Source organism: Camelus dromedarius, chromosome 22 (genome assembly GCF_036321535.1).
Source record: "Camelus dromedarius isolate mCamDro1 chromosome 22, mCamDro1.pat, whole genome shotgun sequence".
In the NCBI taxonomy this organism is placed as follows: Eukaryota; Metazoa; Chordata; class Mammalia; order Artiodactyla; family Camelidae; genus Camelus; species Camelus dromedarius.
In genome coordinates this window covers 25,651,700-25,668,487 of record NC_087457.1, presented here as the reverse complement: position 1 = coordinate 25,668,487, position 16,788 = coordinate 25,651,700, and the positions used below count along the sequence as shown (strand labels likewise).

Sequence of the window (16,788 nt, the reverse complement as noted above, 5' to 3'; positions counted from 1 at the left end):
TCTGAGAGATTAACTGCTAAATTTGAGCTAAAGTAAATTTTTACTGCCACCCAATGGGGTGGGAATTCATAGGGGCAGTTTGGTTGGCTGCATAATATACGATCCAACTGGTATGAAACACCTAAAACACACAAATACATACAGAAAGGAGGTAGATTAGCAGTTACCAGGGGCGGGGGAGGGGAGTGTGGCCAGTGACTGCTAATGGGTATAAGGTTTCTTGGGGTGACAAAAATGACCTGGATTAGACAGTGCCCAACTTTGTGAATATGCTAAAAACCACTCAGTGGACACCTTGAAGGGGCATGTTATGTGAATTATATCTCAATAAAAAATGGAAAAGATTAGATCAGTTAAAGGGAATAAGGAAGCTATGATTTTCTTTTACACATTTGAGTAGGCATATTATTAACGTCCACTCTATTTGATAACTGTTAATCAAACATTGATTTTACAAATATTCTTATCTGGTACCTTGTTGGATAACAGTCTATAATTAGCTTTACATTATATCTACCAAAATAATAGACTTGAAGAAAAACTCAGCTGGTCATCAGAATTCAACTCAACTACCACTTGAAGCAAAAAGTACTTAGATAACTATGCAGAAATAAAGCAATCCACAGGCTGTATAAACTCAATTTGAGATGACACTGGTAAATTCAAATACTTTTGGTTAAGTCATTTGCCTTTTTGATTTCTTTTATCCTTTGATGATAAGAAATGACAAACATGTTCTAAATCAGAGTGTTTCTTACAGCCAGTAAATACACTGAATCAGAACAAATTTTTGAATTTTTAAAATTTTCCTTCTTTACTTTTAGGTCTATTGATATTGTTACAGCAGAATACTTCTATGTGGAAAATAAATTACCGTCATTCTGTTTTAAGAGCAAGATGGAAAGTGGGCCATTTCCATTTCTCGTGTTGTTCTTATCATTCCTGCAGTTGGCTTGGCTTGGAGCCTCGCAGTCTTCATGGACCCCACCATTTCCTTCAGTCCCTAGTCCACTCATTGGTCGAGTCTTGCTTATTTTATTTTTGTAGCCCCTCTCACGTGTATTCCTCTGCTGCTGCCTTAATTTAGACTATCCTTTTCCCCCACCTGGACCAGGATGCTGCTGGCTCTTTGGCTCCCATCCTGCTCCCTTGGAAGCCTCCAGAGTCATCTTCCTAAAGCCTCGTGCTGCCCCGGTCACTTCCCACACACTGTCTCACGGCACCTTCTCTGATTAAATCATCATTTTCTTCCATACTTTAGTTTATCTTCTTTACAAAGCTGTATCATTTCCAACATTTTGTTCTTTTCATAATTCTACTTTTTCTGTGTGAACTAGAGAGTTTATGTTTTTAAATTCTTCTAAAAAGAAGAAACTTTTTTGAAGCTCCTTCATCATATATCATTCATTTTTCCAGTAGAGTGAGAGTTCTCCCTGTCACCTGCTTGGCATCCTTTCTGGAACAAGATGGTAGAGAAATAAACTATGCACATTGGTGTCTTGATTATTTATCTTGGGCAGAAAGTTTTATGCCCATAGCAGGAAGACTGTGGGTAGCATACTTATTTCTCTCTGAAGCAACTTGAGTGTGTAGAGAAGTATCAAATGACAGATACATGGGACATTTTAGTTTGTATCTCTCAGATTTTCTCTGAATTTTGCACTGGTTTCTCTTGATTCTCTTCATTAAGTTTCCCTCCTAGTCTCAGTTCACCCTTTCCTGGTGTCTCCCTGTTTTGTCTAGGTATGTACTTAGGCTGACTCTTTTCTTAAATAACTTTATAATGGAGATAAAGTTTTAAAATACTTAATTTTTTTTGGCTTTCTTGAGTCAAAACCTTTGCCTCTTCTGCCGTCAGCATGCATTTAAATATAATTCTTGTAGGAGAAATGCCTAAAGAAGGACCAAAGTAATATTCATTATTAATAATACATGATTGAAACACAGGCTGATACAAACTATTGTCTTGTAAGCTATTTCTTGAGAAGGACTTTCCACTTCCATTTATCAAATTAATAACTGAGCCTAGAGGCCTCTGTTCAGAGAGTCTTTTCAAAGTCCAGAAAAGACACCCCTGCATGCTTAGCTGGAGTGGTGGGGAGGGACCGGGTAAAAGTCAAAGAAAAGCCAGGCCATATTCTGTCCTGGAAAATGATGGAAAGATGTAGAAGAAGAGGAAGAAGGAAGAGGGTGTGGTGTCTCTTGATTTCTTTTCTGGAGGCCTGTACTTGAAGGTGAATTATCTTCAAGAGCAGTCGGACCTCAGACACGTCAAAGTGAGCCGGGCAAGGCGGTGAGGTCAGGCGGAAAGGGAGCCCTGGCGTTTAGCTTTTCCAGGCTACCTTCGTTCTTTATCCGACGGGGGTGCAGGATTGAGAAGCAAAGACTCAGCAGTGGCGCACACCCTGGCAAGGTGAGGCGACCCCAAGGCAGGGGCTGGGAGTGGCCGTGGCGGGTGCTGGGGAGTCTCCAGCCTGCGGAAGCAAACCTGGGGCTTGGTCAGCCAGGAAGTGATCATCTGACCAAGCCAAGGGAGAACAGATCACCGGCTGCACCATCCTCAGATTTCAGCCCTGAAGGCCAGGAGACACCAGGGGACAAGGTACACACAGCCCTGGAGACCAGAAGAGCAGAGGACATCCTGCTGAAGACCCCAGATCTTTCCCACCAACATGAGGATGTTAAACTCCTTCCTCCCACTCATCTGGGAACGATCCTGGGAGGGAAGCCTAGGACTGGAGGCTATTCTGAAGGACCATGCGTTTTTATCCTGTTAAGTGGTTCTTCCCTAATAGGAGTGCTTCAATCTTTGGAACAGATTGCACTGAAACAGGATTAGACATTTGATTAATTTTACATATACATAAATATGTATCATAAATATATGCATACCTAAATTATGTATATATTTATATATTTCTGTTAACCAGAAGGTGGCAGTTTGAAAGCCAGAGTAGTTAAGAAATTACATAGTTTAGGCTTTTTTAACTTGTATACAGATTAAATATTTGACCTCATTACAACTTTTTTCTTATATCGAAAGACGTACATCTTAATTATAAAAAGTTTGAAACATAAAGGTATCCATAATCACTGAAGACATGCCCAGAGTCAGCGTGTTTGTGAATATTTTTCTAGCTTTATTTCAGTATATATGCATTGATGTATTAGGTGGAACCCTATGAAGTGACTGATACTTGACTGTTTCTGACTCATGAAATTGTGATTTCATAGGGCCAACCTGGTACATTTGTTTTAGGTACACACACACCTCCCCCCACTCCTGTTTTCTAGGTACATATGTAAAAATATACATTCTTCTTGAGAAAAATGGGATCTCATCATTCTGTAGCTTTTCTTCACTTAACAGTGTTTTGTTGAACATGTTTCTACATTGTCACATATTGTTCCATGAGTCTTTTTTAAATGATTACGTGGTATTCCATAGTAAAAAAGTGCCTCAATTTATTTAACAATTCCCTTATTGTTAGGTATTTAGGTTCTCCATAATTATTTAATATCAGAAGTAACGTGACAGTACATACTTGTAGCTAAAAATTTGAAAGCACTCATAACTATTTTTGGTGAATAAATGTATATAGAATAAATCTATAGAAATAACATGTAAAGATAAGTTAGAAGTATATATGTAGAATACATACAGAGAAATGATGTTGCTAGCAATGGCTACATAGTACTTTAAAGTTTTTCTTATGAATTGTCAGATTGTCATTGAAAAATTTATTCAGTTTACATTCCCACAAACATGACATGGAAATGAACTTTTGCATGGTTGCCAATTTGCTAGATAAAACATTATAACATTGTATTTTTGATTCCTGGGGTTGTATAATTATTTATGTGATTGGTAGTTCCATGTTTATTTTGTCTTTACCTTAAAAAAAAAATACCATCTCTTAGTGTCTTCTGTTTTGTGCTGTACTCTTACTGGACCTGCCCACATAGGAGACTGAGCTCACAGTCTGGCCTTGAGTCATTAATTCCCATTCGCACCTCAAGGCAGGATTTCTGGCCTCAGAACCAGTGTTAATGAACTTCCATTTCTGTGAGATCCATATCCGGTTGCCACTCAGTCTGCGAGCATTTTTCTGAAGAATTTCCCATAAAGATTTCATGGACAGTTTAGAAATTTGATAATTCAGTTGATTTTCTTCATTTTACCAATGAGAATATTGACATCTTGGCTCTTCCAGTTACTTACAGGATCACAGATCACATGAGGACAGAACTCAGGGGTCCATAAAGCCACTCTAGACGTCTAGTCTGGTTGTATATTCATCAACATCAGGTCCCACTAGGGTTTCTGCAGGTAGACCAGATCTCTGTGTTGGAGCCATCAGTATAGCTCATGGCTGGTCTTACTTTATCCAGATTTTCTGCTCTGTTCTTTTTCTGTTTCTAGATTCTCACTCTGTTTTTATGTCACTTCCTTAAGAACAATTAGCTTCCTATGAAAAATTACAATACTTGTTTTACACGATATCTGCTTTAAAAATCTTACTAGTTTAAGATTATTTTTAAAAATGATGTATTCTGACTGTTCGCTTCAAATATTTAGACTCTAAAACTTGGCAGTGCAGTCGGCAGGACTATCTACAGTGAAATCCAAATCTTTGACGCTAAATAGAATCAGCCAAAACGACAAATTCAAAAGGAAAAAAAGGACAGGGGACTAGCCTTTATTTTGTGCCAACTATGTGTTAGATTCTCTTTGTATACTTGATCTCATTTACTCCTTGATAAATACTACATGGTTTTTTAAAAAATTGTATCCATTTACAAGCTAACTGAAGTTGTCACCAGTTCAGGGCCACTTCTTTAGAAACCTAAGTGCGTCTGAATTTGAGAAGCATACTTTTCATACCATTTTACAGGATTCGTGTTGGCAAAGCAAGACATTCACTCTATTACACTTTTCGTAAATTCTGAATTCCAGAACGATCCTTAAATAATATGTCATTATCAGCACTTACACTGTAGTCAAGAGGGAGGCTTGGCCACGTTTGGATTTGAAGTTTACACCGTCGTCCTTGTTGTGTCTTTAAGCCTTTTCTTGCAGGGAAACAGAACTCCTGAGGTCGGAAGATGATTCACGACCCCGTTTAGGAAATAGGTCATCTCCTCACTGCATCATCAGTGCTGAGAAGTATGCTGTGATTTTCAGTACAGCTGTCTAGCAATTTATCTTTGATAGTGAAAGAAATACCAGCCCTGTTAATCCATGGGCAGATGTCTGCTAAGCTTGTTGTCATATCGTCTGACAGCTGACCAAAGGCATAGCTGTGTGTGTTGAGGGGTGTTAGGTGGGTGGGAGGACTAGGCAGCACTAGCTCAGAGTTCATAGGCATTTTGAGATTCCCCCACTAGAAGAGCGAAGGAGAGAAAGGGAGTAAGGCAGAGAGGGACGGAAGACGATACATTAGAGGCCTCATTATAAATACGTGAACGAACAGTACCAGTGTTTTTCCTAGGGAGTAGGTCAAAGATCAACTTGCTAGTTCCAACTCATTTGTGTCTGCCAGTAACTATCTTTCTTAGCTGAAGGGTTAGGAAGAAAATGCCAGTAATTCTAGGCAGAACCCTAATCTATCAACAACTCTAATAAGCTACCTAACAACTGGGTAGTTTGTACAGGAGAAGCCTTTGAAGGGGTATTCTTACTAAAAATGTAAGCCTACAGATGCCAAGCAGACGTATGAAAAGATACTCAACGTCACTAATCATCAGGGAAATGCAAACCAGAACCACAATGAGATACCACCTCGCCCTTGTGCACTGTTGGTGGGAATATAAATTGGTGCGGCCACAATGGAAAACAATACGGAAGTTCCTCAAAGATTTAAAATAGAACTACCATATGATCCAGCAATTCCACTGCCGGGTGCTTACCTGATAAAACAACCCTAATTTGAAAAGCTATGTGCACCCCCCCATGTTAACTGCAGCACGTTTTACAATTGCCAAGACATGGAAGCAGCCTAAGTGTTCATGAATGGACAAATCGTTAAGGAAGATGTGGTATCTATCTACAAAGGAATATTACTCAGTCATGGAAAAGAATGAAAGTTTGCCATTTGCGACAATACAGATGGACCTAGAGCGTCTTATGCAAAGTAAAATAAGTCAGAGAGAGAAAGACAGGTACTACCTGATCTCACTTACATGTGGAATCTAAAAAACAAAACAAATGAACAAACAAAAAACAGAAACACACTTATAGATACAGAGAATAAGTAGGTGGTTGCCAAAGGGGAAAAGGGGAGGGGGCTGGATAAAAGATGTAGAAGGGATCAAGAGGTACAAACTTTCAGTTATATAATAAGTCATGGGGATGTAATATGCAGCAGAAGGAATACAGTCAATAGCACTGTAATAATTTTGTACGGTGACAGATGGTGACTAGGCTTGTCATGGTGATCATTTTATAATGCATTTGCTTGTCGGATCACTGTGTTGTACACCTGAAATAAGCATAATATTGTATGTCAACTCTGCTTCAGTAAGTTTTTAAGAAAGTAAGCAAATCTCATGTCCCCAGTCTGGTTTATAGTGACATACACAGGTTCTGAAAAGCGTGATGTCTATGTGTGTGTTTTCTTTTGAATTAAACATCCTCTATTGATACTGAGTCACTGACATGAGCTCAGTGGAATGACCAAAGTCATGTCTTGCTGCGTCAAAACTCTGAGTCTCCGGCCCCCGGGGTACTCAGCTGAGATGTTGGCAGCATTTAGTCAGGACTCTTCAAGCCAGAGGGCCTTGAATGTTTGGTCTTGATACCCTATTCCTTGTATCAAAGCTCATCTGCAGAAAAACCCAGGGGCCCTGGCTCAGATACAGGTTAGTATCTTTGAGCAATGGCAGTAAAAAATAAGTGCTGTGGGTTGGCATTGCATTAGTGACCCAGTAAAATCAATGTTTATGTCAATCTAATTTTGAGACCGATTTTACTCAGTATGATTAAAGAATAATGAGTGAGTCCTTAGAAAAACGTATACTGAACCCTTGCCATTTTGTCCAAGGGAGTTTTTCCGGGATGAGTATTATCTATGAATTCTTGAAATCATACCTCATCATGGCCTTATCAGCACTTCACCCTGAGGGAAAACAGATATCTCATGAGTATGCAGTCAACAACTTCTAATTATTATTAGCTTTCATTTTCTACCTTTTTGTATTTAAACACAGCCCAGGTCTCTGTCTATCTATGTATCTACTTATTGATCAATTGATAGATAGATATTTACTCAGAGGCAAACAGGGTTGATTGAATATTTCAGTGCTATCTTATGTCCCTTGTGGGAGAGAAACTAGCAGGCAGGTGACACTTCCTTTAAAGGCTCCTTTGAGTTTGTATTTGAGATTGCTTCTTGAGGAAGATGATTGAGAATGCATGGCAAAACAAACTAGGTCAAATTGTCTGGTCTGGTGGAATTTCAAGAGTCTGCGGGCCTGAGGTATCATTTAAAGAGATACAGGTATCTGTTTCCTGTTTCCTTTTTGCCTTCTCTGCTCAACCTTTCTAAGTTGTGCAGTTATAATTTAGAAATGTGCTGTGTCTCTCACTGAGGGTATAGCCATCATGCAAGCAGCTGTTGAAAAACTTGGGAACTCAGAATTTCGGAGGGTTAATGAAAATAATCCAGAAATCCCTGGAGCCTGTGGAGACATAAAATTCTTTGAATAGCTTCTCAATAGACCCTGTACAGAGAGCTTCAGCCCCCAGGATGAGTTCAGCAAGTTTGTCAAAAGGAGATAGCTCTTCAGTGCTTAGTCTTATCTTCTAAAGATTCAGCAAAATGTTGAATTAGTGTCCTGATCTCCCTTCCATTTAAGGATACGAGTCCTACTGGATTAAAACCCACCTGTCTGATCTCGTTTTACCTTAATTACCTCTTTAAGACCCCATCTCCAAATACAGTCACATTCTGAGATACTTGGGGTTAGGACTTCCACATGAATTTTGGGAGATACAATTTAGCCCTCAACAAGGACTAAGCTCCTGGGTTTATTTTTAAACGTGGTCACTGTTACTAAAAACGTTGACTGGAAATGAGTATATGCCGCTTTTATTCACCAGAAACGTAGGTGTGACTCATATTGCAAGTGGTGGGAATGGTTAGAGGGGTACAGTTGGGTGCCCCAAGGTAAGCCTGAGGAGGTGGCATTGTCGATGTTCTTACTCAGATCCTAGGCTGGTCTTGTCCTGAGTTCCCCATGGTCTGCATGTCTTCTGGAAGGAGGTAAAGTCTCTCCTTACCATCCCCGGGACCTCCGATCAGGTTACTGATAACTGAACTCATCTGCCCTCCCATGCCTAGCCTTTGACTCCACCATAGGAGAGGCCAGCCTCTCTGCCAGGGGTTGGCTCTTGAGATTCAGGCTCAGATGGTTTTGTAGATGCCCTGTTTTGCCCAGGGAGATTCCCCACTGATTCATGTTTGTCTAGAAGCACTTGTTCAACCTCACCTATGCTCTTACTCCTTCTCCTGTGCATTCTCTTCCAACCTCCAGAATTTGGATGAAGGGACTGCTTTCTGCCAAAGGATCTGGATTTGCCAGCCATAGGGCCGAATATAGAGACCATAAGGACTGTGGCTTTCAGCTCTTTAACTCTGGATTAAAAAGGCCTTTTATGAAATTCCTAATGCATGTGATGGCTTCTGGTAGGGAGATAATACATATTATTTTCTTCTCTCTCTTTATCTTTTCCTTCCTTCCTCTACCAATCCCTCAGATTGCAACAGATTTCCTAGCCTAGTGGTAATTCTGTAGTTCTTGCCTCTTGGCCTTGAATTAATTGCATTTTCATGAATCCCAGTGATTGACTCTGACTTTTTCTCACTCTTTTTTTTTTAACCTTGGTAATGTTGAATGGATTTGAAACATGATTTATTCACTTGATTTCAGAGTCCTGTTCAATTTTAAGTGTAGATTGTAAAACAATATGTTCAGTATGATTCCACTTTTGTTCACATGCCACACACACACATATACACTCTAATACACATGTGCAGGAAAACACTCTGGAGGGATGTGTTCCCAACTGTAATCTTTACCCTAAATGGGACTCTTAGTGATTCCACGTTTCTTCTTTTTGCTCATTTATATTCTCTAATTTTTCCTACAATACACATCTGTTGCTTGTGTAATTAAAAAAGAAAAAATGCTTAAAAAATCATTCTCAAGCTTTCTGTATTATCAGTGCAAGCTTTGACACTCATCCACTGGTGTTGTTAATGGGAACAAGAGTTTTGTTTGAAATGGCACTTATTTTTGGAAGACACTGAGACAACTGAGTCATCCACCGTATTTTAAGGAAAAGGATGAAACAAGAAACCCCAAAGGAACAGGTGAAGATTTGCTAGGCAGATTTCTGTCTTGTACTGAAAGTTTTTTGGGTCAAGATATATGTACGTGCGTGAGCTCAGATGGAACTTTCCTGAGCCACGGAGGGGCTGAATTTAGCAGTGAGCTAAGGTTCCCAGTCACTTAGTGTGTCATCCAGCAGAGAATGGCTAGAGTGTCCTGGGGCTTTGTATAAGAAAAGATGTCCAGAAGGCACACCATGTCCTTAGAGCATGCTGGTCCTGCCTGTCTCCAGACGGCTCAACAATACCAAGCATTTCCCAGAGCACCACCAGCTGCCGATGTGACTCACAGGCAGCAGCCTCTAGGACCTTAGTGAATCACAGCTCATGGGCAGACTCATGCTCGGTTAAGGCATGTCGATAATTGAAATTATATCTTCACTGGTTACCGTGTACTTTTAGAAAGCAAAATTAGCTTCCCTCAGGGAAACACCGTTGCACTGGACTGAACACATCCCTCTTTATTGTCCTCTTGTTCACAGCAAGATGCTGTTATGAGTGACTGGCTATTCGTGTGGGCAGAATTTGTGAGAATGGTGGAGAGGGAAGGAGGTAGGTGGATGTAGCTGTTTAACTTGAAGTGCACAGTCTGATCAAAAGTGTTTAGCACCAAGCTTGGCTGGTTTAGAAGAAAGAGTACAAGCTTGGTAGATAGACGCCAGATTCTGAATCCAGTTTCCATCACAGATTTTGTATTAACTTCTCAGAGCCTCAGTTTCCTCATCTATAAAATGGACACAAGTAATATTTCCTCTTAGATCTATTGTGAGGATAAAGACCCAGGATACATGTAAATAATAGTCTGGTACGTAGCAGACATTCAGTATTCCTTTCCCTCTAGTCAGTTTCCATATTATTGCTGATATTTGCATAGATCAGATAAAGGGTCAGATAGCAAATACTTTAGGTTTTGTGGGCAGAGAGGCAAAAGTGAGGCTAATATGTACATACTTATATGACCAAGAGAAAACAAAGTTCCACCAATTTTTTACTGATCAAATTCAAAATGTAATAACAGGGTGAAGTTTTTCTGACAGACGTCTACCAGTGAAAAGGAAGGGATTCTTTTTTGGGGGAGATGGCATTTCACTTAATTGGGGCTCAGTGTTCCTTACCGTCAAATTAATTGCCCATGTTCATCTCTACAAACCATTCTTAACTTGCAGGCCGTGTGAAAGCGGGTAGCAGGCTGAATTTGGTCCACAGGCCATAGTTTGCCAATCCCTGGTGTAGACTGTTCACTAGTAACGCCAATCTCTGCTTCTGCTCTAACCCAATCATCCATGATGAGTAAATAATTTGAAGTCATAACTGCCACATAGACAACTGTTGGAGGGCTACCATCTGGAAAAGCAAGATGAAATAATTTAATCTTTAAACAAACAGGCTCTTGGAAGCTGACAGAGTACTTAACTCTGTTTGGTCAATTTGTGGCCAAAGTCTGGAAAACAGTAGGAAGAACTTACCACACCCCACAAACTGCCCACCTCCGCAGAGAGATCAAGCAGTAGACGATTATGGAGACAGTTATCAAACAGGTTTTTTCTGCTTCCTATCAAATAAGAGATGGACATGCCTGTTTGTAGTGAGGGTGTTGCTAGAGGAAGGATTAAAATTTGGCACCTAAAATATCGGAGGGTCCCTTCCTGCTGCTCTTCTACTGACCTGGATGGCCTGTTAGTGCACAGATGCTTGAGTCCACAGCAGACAGAGGATGTGGAGTAGAGACAGTGCTTTGTGGGGCTCATTGTATTGGATTCACAGCAGTGGATCCTACTTCTCCAACCGGGGGCGGGCGGCAAGCAATGGCATAAATGAGACGCACTTAGGAATTTTTGGTGTGGATGGATGAGTGTGCATTGACATAAAATCAAGTAAAATAGGTTACTAGCACCAATTTTGAAGGAAAAAGTAATTCAGTGTTCTACCCAGAATCGTGGCATCTGCAGTGAGGAAGCATGGCGGGAGGCTCGACCCGTGGCTGTGGCTCTTCTGGCCTCCACCGCAGTGCCTGGATACTGTCACAGAGGTCTGGGCAAAGCGCAAAGCTGTTTAGGGATTCTTGAGCTCAGGGCTTGGCCACAGCTGCTGCTGCGTCTCAGCAGATTCTACAGAGAAGCACAGGTGATCCGTTCTCAGGTGGGACAAGGAAATTCAGCTTTTGATGCACGTGGTTTTAAAATCCCAGACATATTTTTAGAGTGCCAGTCACTTGGCAACAGATTCCCTTGAAGGGAGTAACGGCAGGCAACCTCTGAGGACACGAACAGCATCCCGGGTTAGATGAGACTCAGGTTTATCTAGTTAAATCACCCATAAATCCTCATGAAAACAGAAATGAAAGAATAATATGGGCCATGTTCTTCCTACAAAGTAAGCACATTTTCGTATGGAGTTAACATATAGTGGAAACTCTCCAATGGAATAGAGGGGGTCAGGGTGGATATTTGGGCAAAGCAACATGACAAGACATCGTTGGCAACTGAATTACCAACAGAGGAATGTACGTCTTTCTGAACGTGTAAGTGACAGGTATGGAAGAGGCTGGAATCACGCAGAGCCAGAAGGGACTAAGGTGTATTAGGAAGGATCCAAGTAGGGGAGCTGGTTATTTACTACTTGTGTGAGAGGAAGGAGTGACCCCCAGTGGCAACCTATAATTTGAGATTCATCGAAAGCCTGTGGGTATTAACACAGTCTGCCCTGCCAATGGTGATAAAGCTTTTTAGGGCAAGAATTTTAGAACTTAAGATAGTTGAATTGGGAAAGTGTTTAGAACTTCTTGTAATTAACTCTCCCTTAAGAAAATAGCTACTTTTGAGGCAGAAACAGTTTTAAATGTGTTGTTTTTAGTGGAGAAACAATTTTTAGCCAATGAGTTTTGGTGGTGGGTTTAAAAAATATTTTTCTCTGATGCAAGTGCATTTTTTCTCCATTTGTGCATCAAGAGAACACAGAGCAAACGCACTTTCTCTGAGCTTTATCTGACAGATTGGGATAAAACACACAACTCACGTAAGGATAAATGTCAAGAAGAAAAACTGAAGTATATTTCCAAGCAAAATTTATTAGATGTCTATTCAAGAAAAACACAACGACCTTTGCTTGTAAGAATTCAAAGTCAATTACCTAAAAGCTAGGTATGAATATTTTTCCTTTTAAAATCAGATACAGAGAGTAGAAACAGTAATTTTTCTTAAATATGACAGGCAACAGATACTGAAGTCTTTTCTCATACATGGCATCAAAGGTAATTATTCATTTTTCAGCAAAGCTGCATGCAGTTGACCTAATTTCAAACCCAAAGCCTTTAAAATATAAAGCTGGCTGTGAACTTGACAGTAATCAAGGTAGGCTACTCAAAGGTGTTTCTTTACCTTTTTCCTAATGAAATTCCTCTGTATTCAGTATATATATACCTTTCAGTTTGGCTGTTAAGATCTTTTATTTTCATAAACTTTTGCATAAGTGCTATCTTATAGAATCACACTGTCAAGACGTGATGATCGTCTGTGAGAGATGTAAAGGATAATCTGTTGAAAGTGTTTTAGTTTAGTTGAAGTGAACGATAAAGACCAAATTAGGAAATTCCCCTGTTTTCTCAACAACTAAATAATCTGTACAAAATAAGAGCAAACGTATGTACAAAATCCTAGAGTCTACGTACATTGTGAAAAGATCAATCACTGTCCACGGAAGAAATGTCATAAAAAGTTTTATCCGTAAGGTGCTCAAGGTCCAAATATGAATAGTTCTTATGCAAAGTCATAAGAAATACAAAGCTAGTTCTCAGGGTATGTGTAATTCAGGCACTGGTAACCACGTGAAATCTTTCAGGTGCCAGCATCATCTTGCAGGTTTCCACCTCAGGGCGGAAAACATAACCTGAATGATTTAACATTGCCTCGAAAGAGTGCCTACTGTATTCAGAGGAAATATTTCACACACACCAGGAAAATCAGGCTCAACATATTCCTGTCCTCAAATGTAGCCAGGATTCTGAGTTCCATATAAGAAAAAATAATTATCATAGTAAAAATAATTGTATTGATCATAATCCTTGCTAAGACCAGCCTTAATACTCATGATGCTTCTGAAGTACTCTATTTCTATAAAATAATGTGTGGCATTCTTTTACATTTCCATAAAACGTACAGCATATCATATGGATTGTCTGTTCTCATACAATCTCAGATGGGTATGTGTACACACAGTGAAATCTTACCTATCAGTATTGCTTACAGATACTTTCAAGTGTCTACGTTAGATTAATTCCTTGCACCTCTCACTAACACTGCTTCTCTTTAAATTTTATCAGATAAATAAAACACTAAGAGCTCATTGTTCATGATGCTGATTATTACATTTTAATATAAAATAGCAATGCAACTTTACAACACAATAGTTTGGTTTTTTTTTTTTTTGTAGTCTAGCTAAACCTCTTATAGTCTCATGATTATTACCAAAGGCTCTTATTCACTTATTGTTTGCACTTCTAAAAAGTACAACTAAAACTGCAGGAAAAGACTCCTATTTGAAACTCACATTCAATTCAGCAAAATCACACTCATTCGAATTAACTTTCCTACTCTTGCTTTAGATTTTGTAATCACTGTGCATATTACGACATATAAGTGCAGGCAAACAATAGCTGAAGTACAGTTGTCTTATGTGTAAACCAGGACACTAGGCAAACTCGTGAAAGGAAAGTATTCTGCCAGGCTAAGGAGGGGAGAATGCAAACCACAGCAAGTCGTAATAAACAATCTTCTGGTTTTCGGAGGGGAGAATCTCTTCCAAAGTGGACCAAGGAGCCTCCTTCAGACACTTTCGTGCCTTAAATAGTCGACCATTATTAAGTGTAATGATTTTCTTTCCGATGCCATATATTGACTTTTCAGAGTTTAGAGCAGAAAGCAGGAATATGCACGTTCACCTGGAAGCAAATCCGCCAGTCTCCCCGAGGCTCGCCGGCGGCAGGTCTGTGGCTGGTGGGAGGTGGCAGGTGGAGGTGGTGATGGTGGGTGACTTCTATTGGGAACTGGAAGGCATAACAGCAGGAGGCCTGCAGGGATCTTTCAGGCAAAGTTATGCGGATGTGGTGCTGAAATGCGGCATAAATAACGAGGGAGAGTGATTCACAGCCTTTTGACATAGTTTCCGGGAAAAGTACCAAAGAATTTGGTTCTTCTTGAGGTTCCTGAAAATAGAAGTGATAAATGAAAGGAGAGTAGCAGTGATGAACTATCAGTTCATGTATGTGGGCTTGAAAACTCACTAGGAGAGCAAGCCTGCAGAGTTTGTAAAAGAAGAGAGAAAATTCACTTAAAAAAAAAAAAGACAGGAAGACAGAGGAGGCAGTTTTATCTGTCCTGCCTGATGCCTTCGTTGCCTCTGAGGCTTCAGTGCTGTGCTTCCATCACACCGGGCTAGACAGAAAAGCTCAGCCTCTCAGTCTGAGGGGCAAGACAGTCTTGCTGAGGAGGTGGGTTTTAAGTCTAATGGCACTTAAGTATGACGAGGTTCCATCACCAAGGCTGCCAGATGGGAGCGAGGAGCGGAATAGAAAATGCATCTGCAGGGGGAGGGTATAGCTCAAGTGTTAGGGCACATGCTTAGCATACACAGGGTCCTGGGTTCAGTCCCCAGCACTTTCTCTGAAAATAAACCTAATTACCTCCCCCCAAAAAAAGTTGATAAGAAAAATAAGTATAATTAAATAAAAAAAAAAAGAAAACGCATCTGGGAAGTGACAACTTCAAATCCTATCTTCTATATAAGGACGAGGCTGGCAGTGGGATAGGAGGGACCTGAAGAGCACAACAGCAAGGCTTGGTTCGGTGAGCAAGAGGTCTGGCACGGCTCCTGGCACAGGTGTAACATTAAGGCTCCTCAGGGACACTGACACTATCTAGTCACATTATCTCACAGAAGATCATTCGCTTACAGATGGCACTACTGGTCCTTAATGAAATATACAAAATGTGAACAATTTACCACGTCACTAAAGAAAAACAAAGACAGACCACTCTTTGGAGGTGGTGGGTTCTGTCTGTCATTGGGCATGATTACTAATGAGGAGAAAAGCCAAATGCATGAATGGCCATCATCATGATCGCCTTTGGTTTCAAATAACATAATTCCTTCGAAACTTTTTGTAAGCGCTGGTGCCCTAAATCCTCCCCTAGGAGTTCCAGCTCAAATAGAGTGAACAGGGTCTCTTACGGTTCCCTTTCTTATTTATGTTCTAGAACTTACTGTCCTGGTCTGATGACTGATTTTCTTTATCCCTGTGTGGGTCAGCCATTTTTCCCTTCTTCTAAATGGGGAATTAATATAAACAGAGGCTGCAAAGGCAGCCTTTGTTCTTTGACATTTTCCCATTGTTGGCCTGTCTACAGAAAGCCCTCATTCCCTCATCTTTTGTCTCCTCCATCCTCCTGTGCCTCTGTTTCCTTTTCACTCTTTCCTCTGGGACCTGGTGTGTGCCACTCTTGCCTACAAAAGTTTTCTCAGAAAACCTCTAGTTTTCTTTTAAGATGGTAAGAATGGGATTGATTTTTAAGTGGTCAGAAGGGAACTTCTCTCTACTTTGACCACAAATCAAAGCCAAGGTGACTCCTTGGACTCTTGGGGCACCTCCAGCAGACCTGGTGATGGGTGAGTTGTTCATCTCATCTTGTTTTTTCAAATTAGATCCTCACTGCTGATGACAGACGTTCTCCACTGAACAGAATATTTGTATTTCTCATCTAGGGAACATTTTTGTTGCTGTTGCTCTTAAATCTTAGTCTTTTCTGGTTGGTGCCATTTGAAGAAATTTTCTTCTCCCAATTAAATTGGAAATAAAACTAGTGGAAAATCGCACATACCCGAAGCAGTAAATACTAAACTATATTAAAAATGCAGTGGCCTTGAATTCCATAATGGATATGGATGTATGAAAGATCAAAGGCTTTATAAAATCAGAAAACACTTGACTATCACATCAAGCCATGCAAGGGGACAAACATAAGCAAATTAGAAAATGGCCAAATGTGTCTGAAAAGAAATGTACACATACCCACAAACCAGCCATCATCACATTTTTCCATCACATCAATGACATCACTTTCTCTGAGCTCCAGCTCATCTTCATTCCTGGGAGTATAGTTATACAGAGCCTGAAACCTTAAACAGGACAAATGGGTATGTTAAAAAAAATGTACACCTTTGTGAAACTATAGAAGATGGTATAATATTTGTTTTACTTGTAACATTTCTATTCTTGTTAACATATTAATTGGGTAGTATAAGTCTTTCGTAAGCATATAAAGTAAGTAGAAGTATTCAGACTTTCATGGGGATTAGCGCACTCTAACAGCATTTCAGAACTCACAGTGAAAAACATTTATGG

General features: G+C 40.1%; 2 protein-coding genes across 19 annotated transcripts in view; one reads left to right on the top strand and one right to left on the bottom strand.

Annotated features, from left to right (window-relative positions):
- Positions 1-16,788, top strand: part of CFAP96 (cilia and flagella associated protein 96) — a 127,831-nt gene that overhangs the window by 91,136 nt on the left and 19,907 nt on the right. The gene's annotated exons all lie outside the window — the stretch shown is intronic.
- The window catches only part of SORBS2 (sorbin and SH3 domain containing 2), a 288,187-nt gene continuing 283,838 nt past the window's right edge, over positions 12,440-16,788 (bottom strand). For all 18 annotated transcript variants that reach the window (XM_064477542.1, XM_064477535.1, XM_064477541.1 and 15 more), the window contains 2 exons: positions 16,456-16,562; positions 12,440-14,592 (listed from right to left, as the gene is read on the bottom strand). In XM_064477542.1, the coding sequence (XP_064333612.1) occupies positions 14,531-14,592; positions 16,456-16,562 (169 nt within the window). In that variant the 3' untranslated portion in view covers positions 12,440-14,530. The remainder of the gene's footprint in view (positions 14,593-16,455; positions 16,563-16,788) is intronic.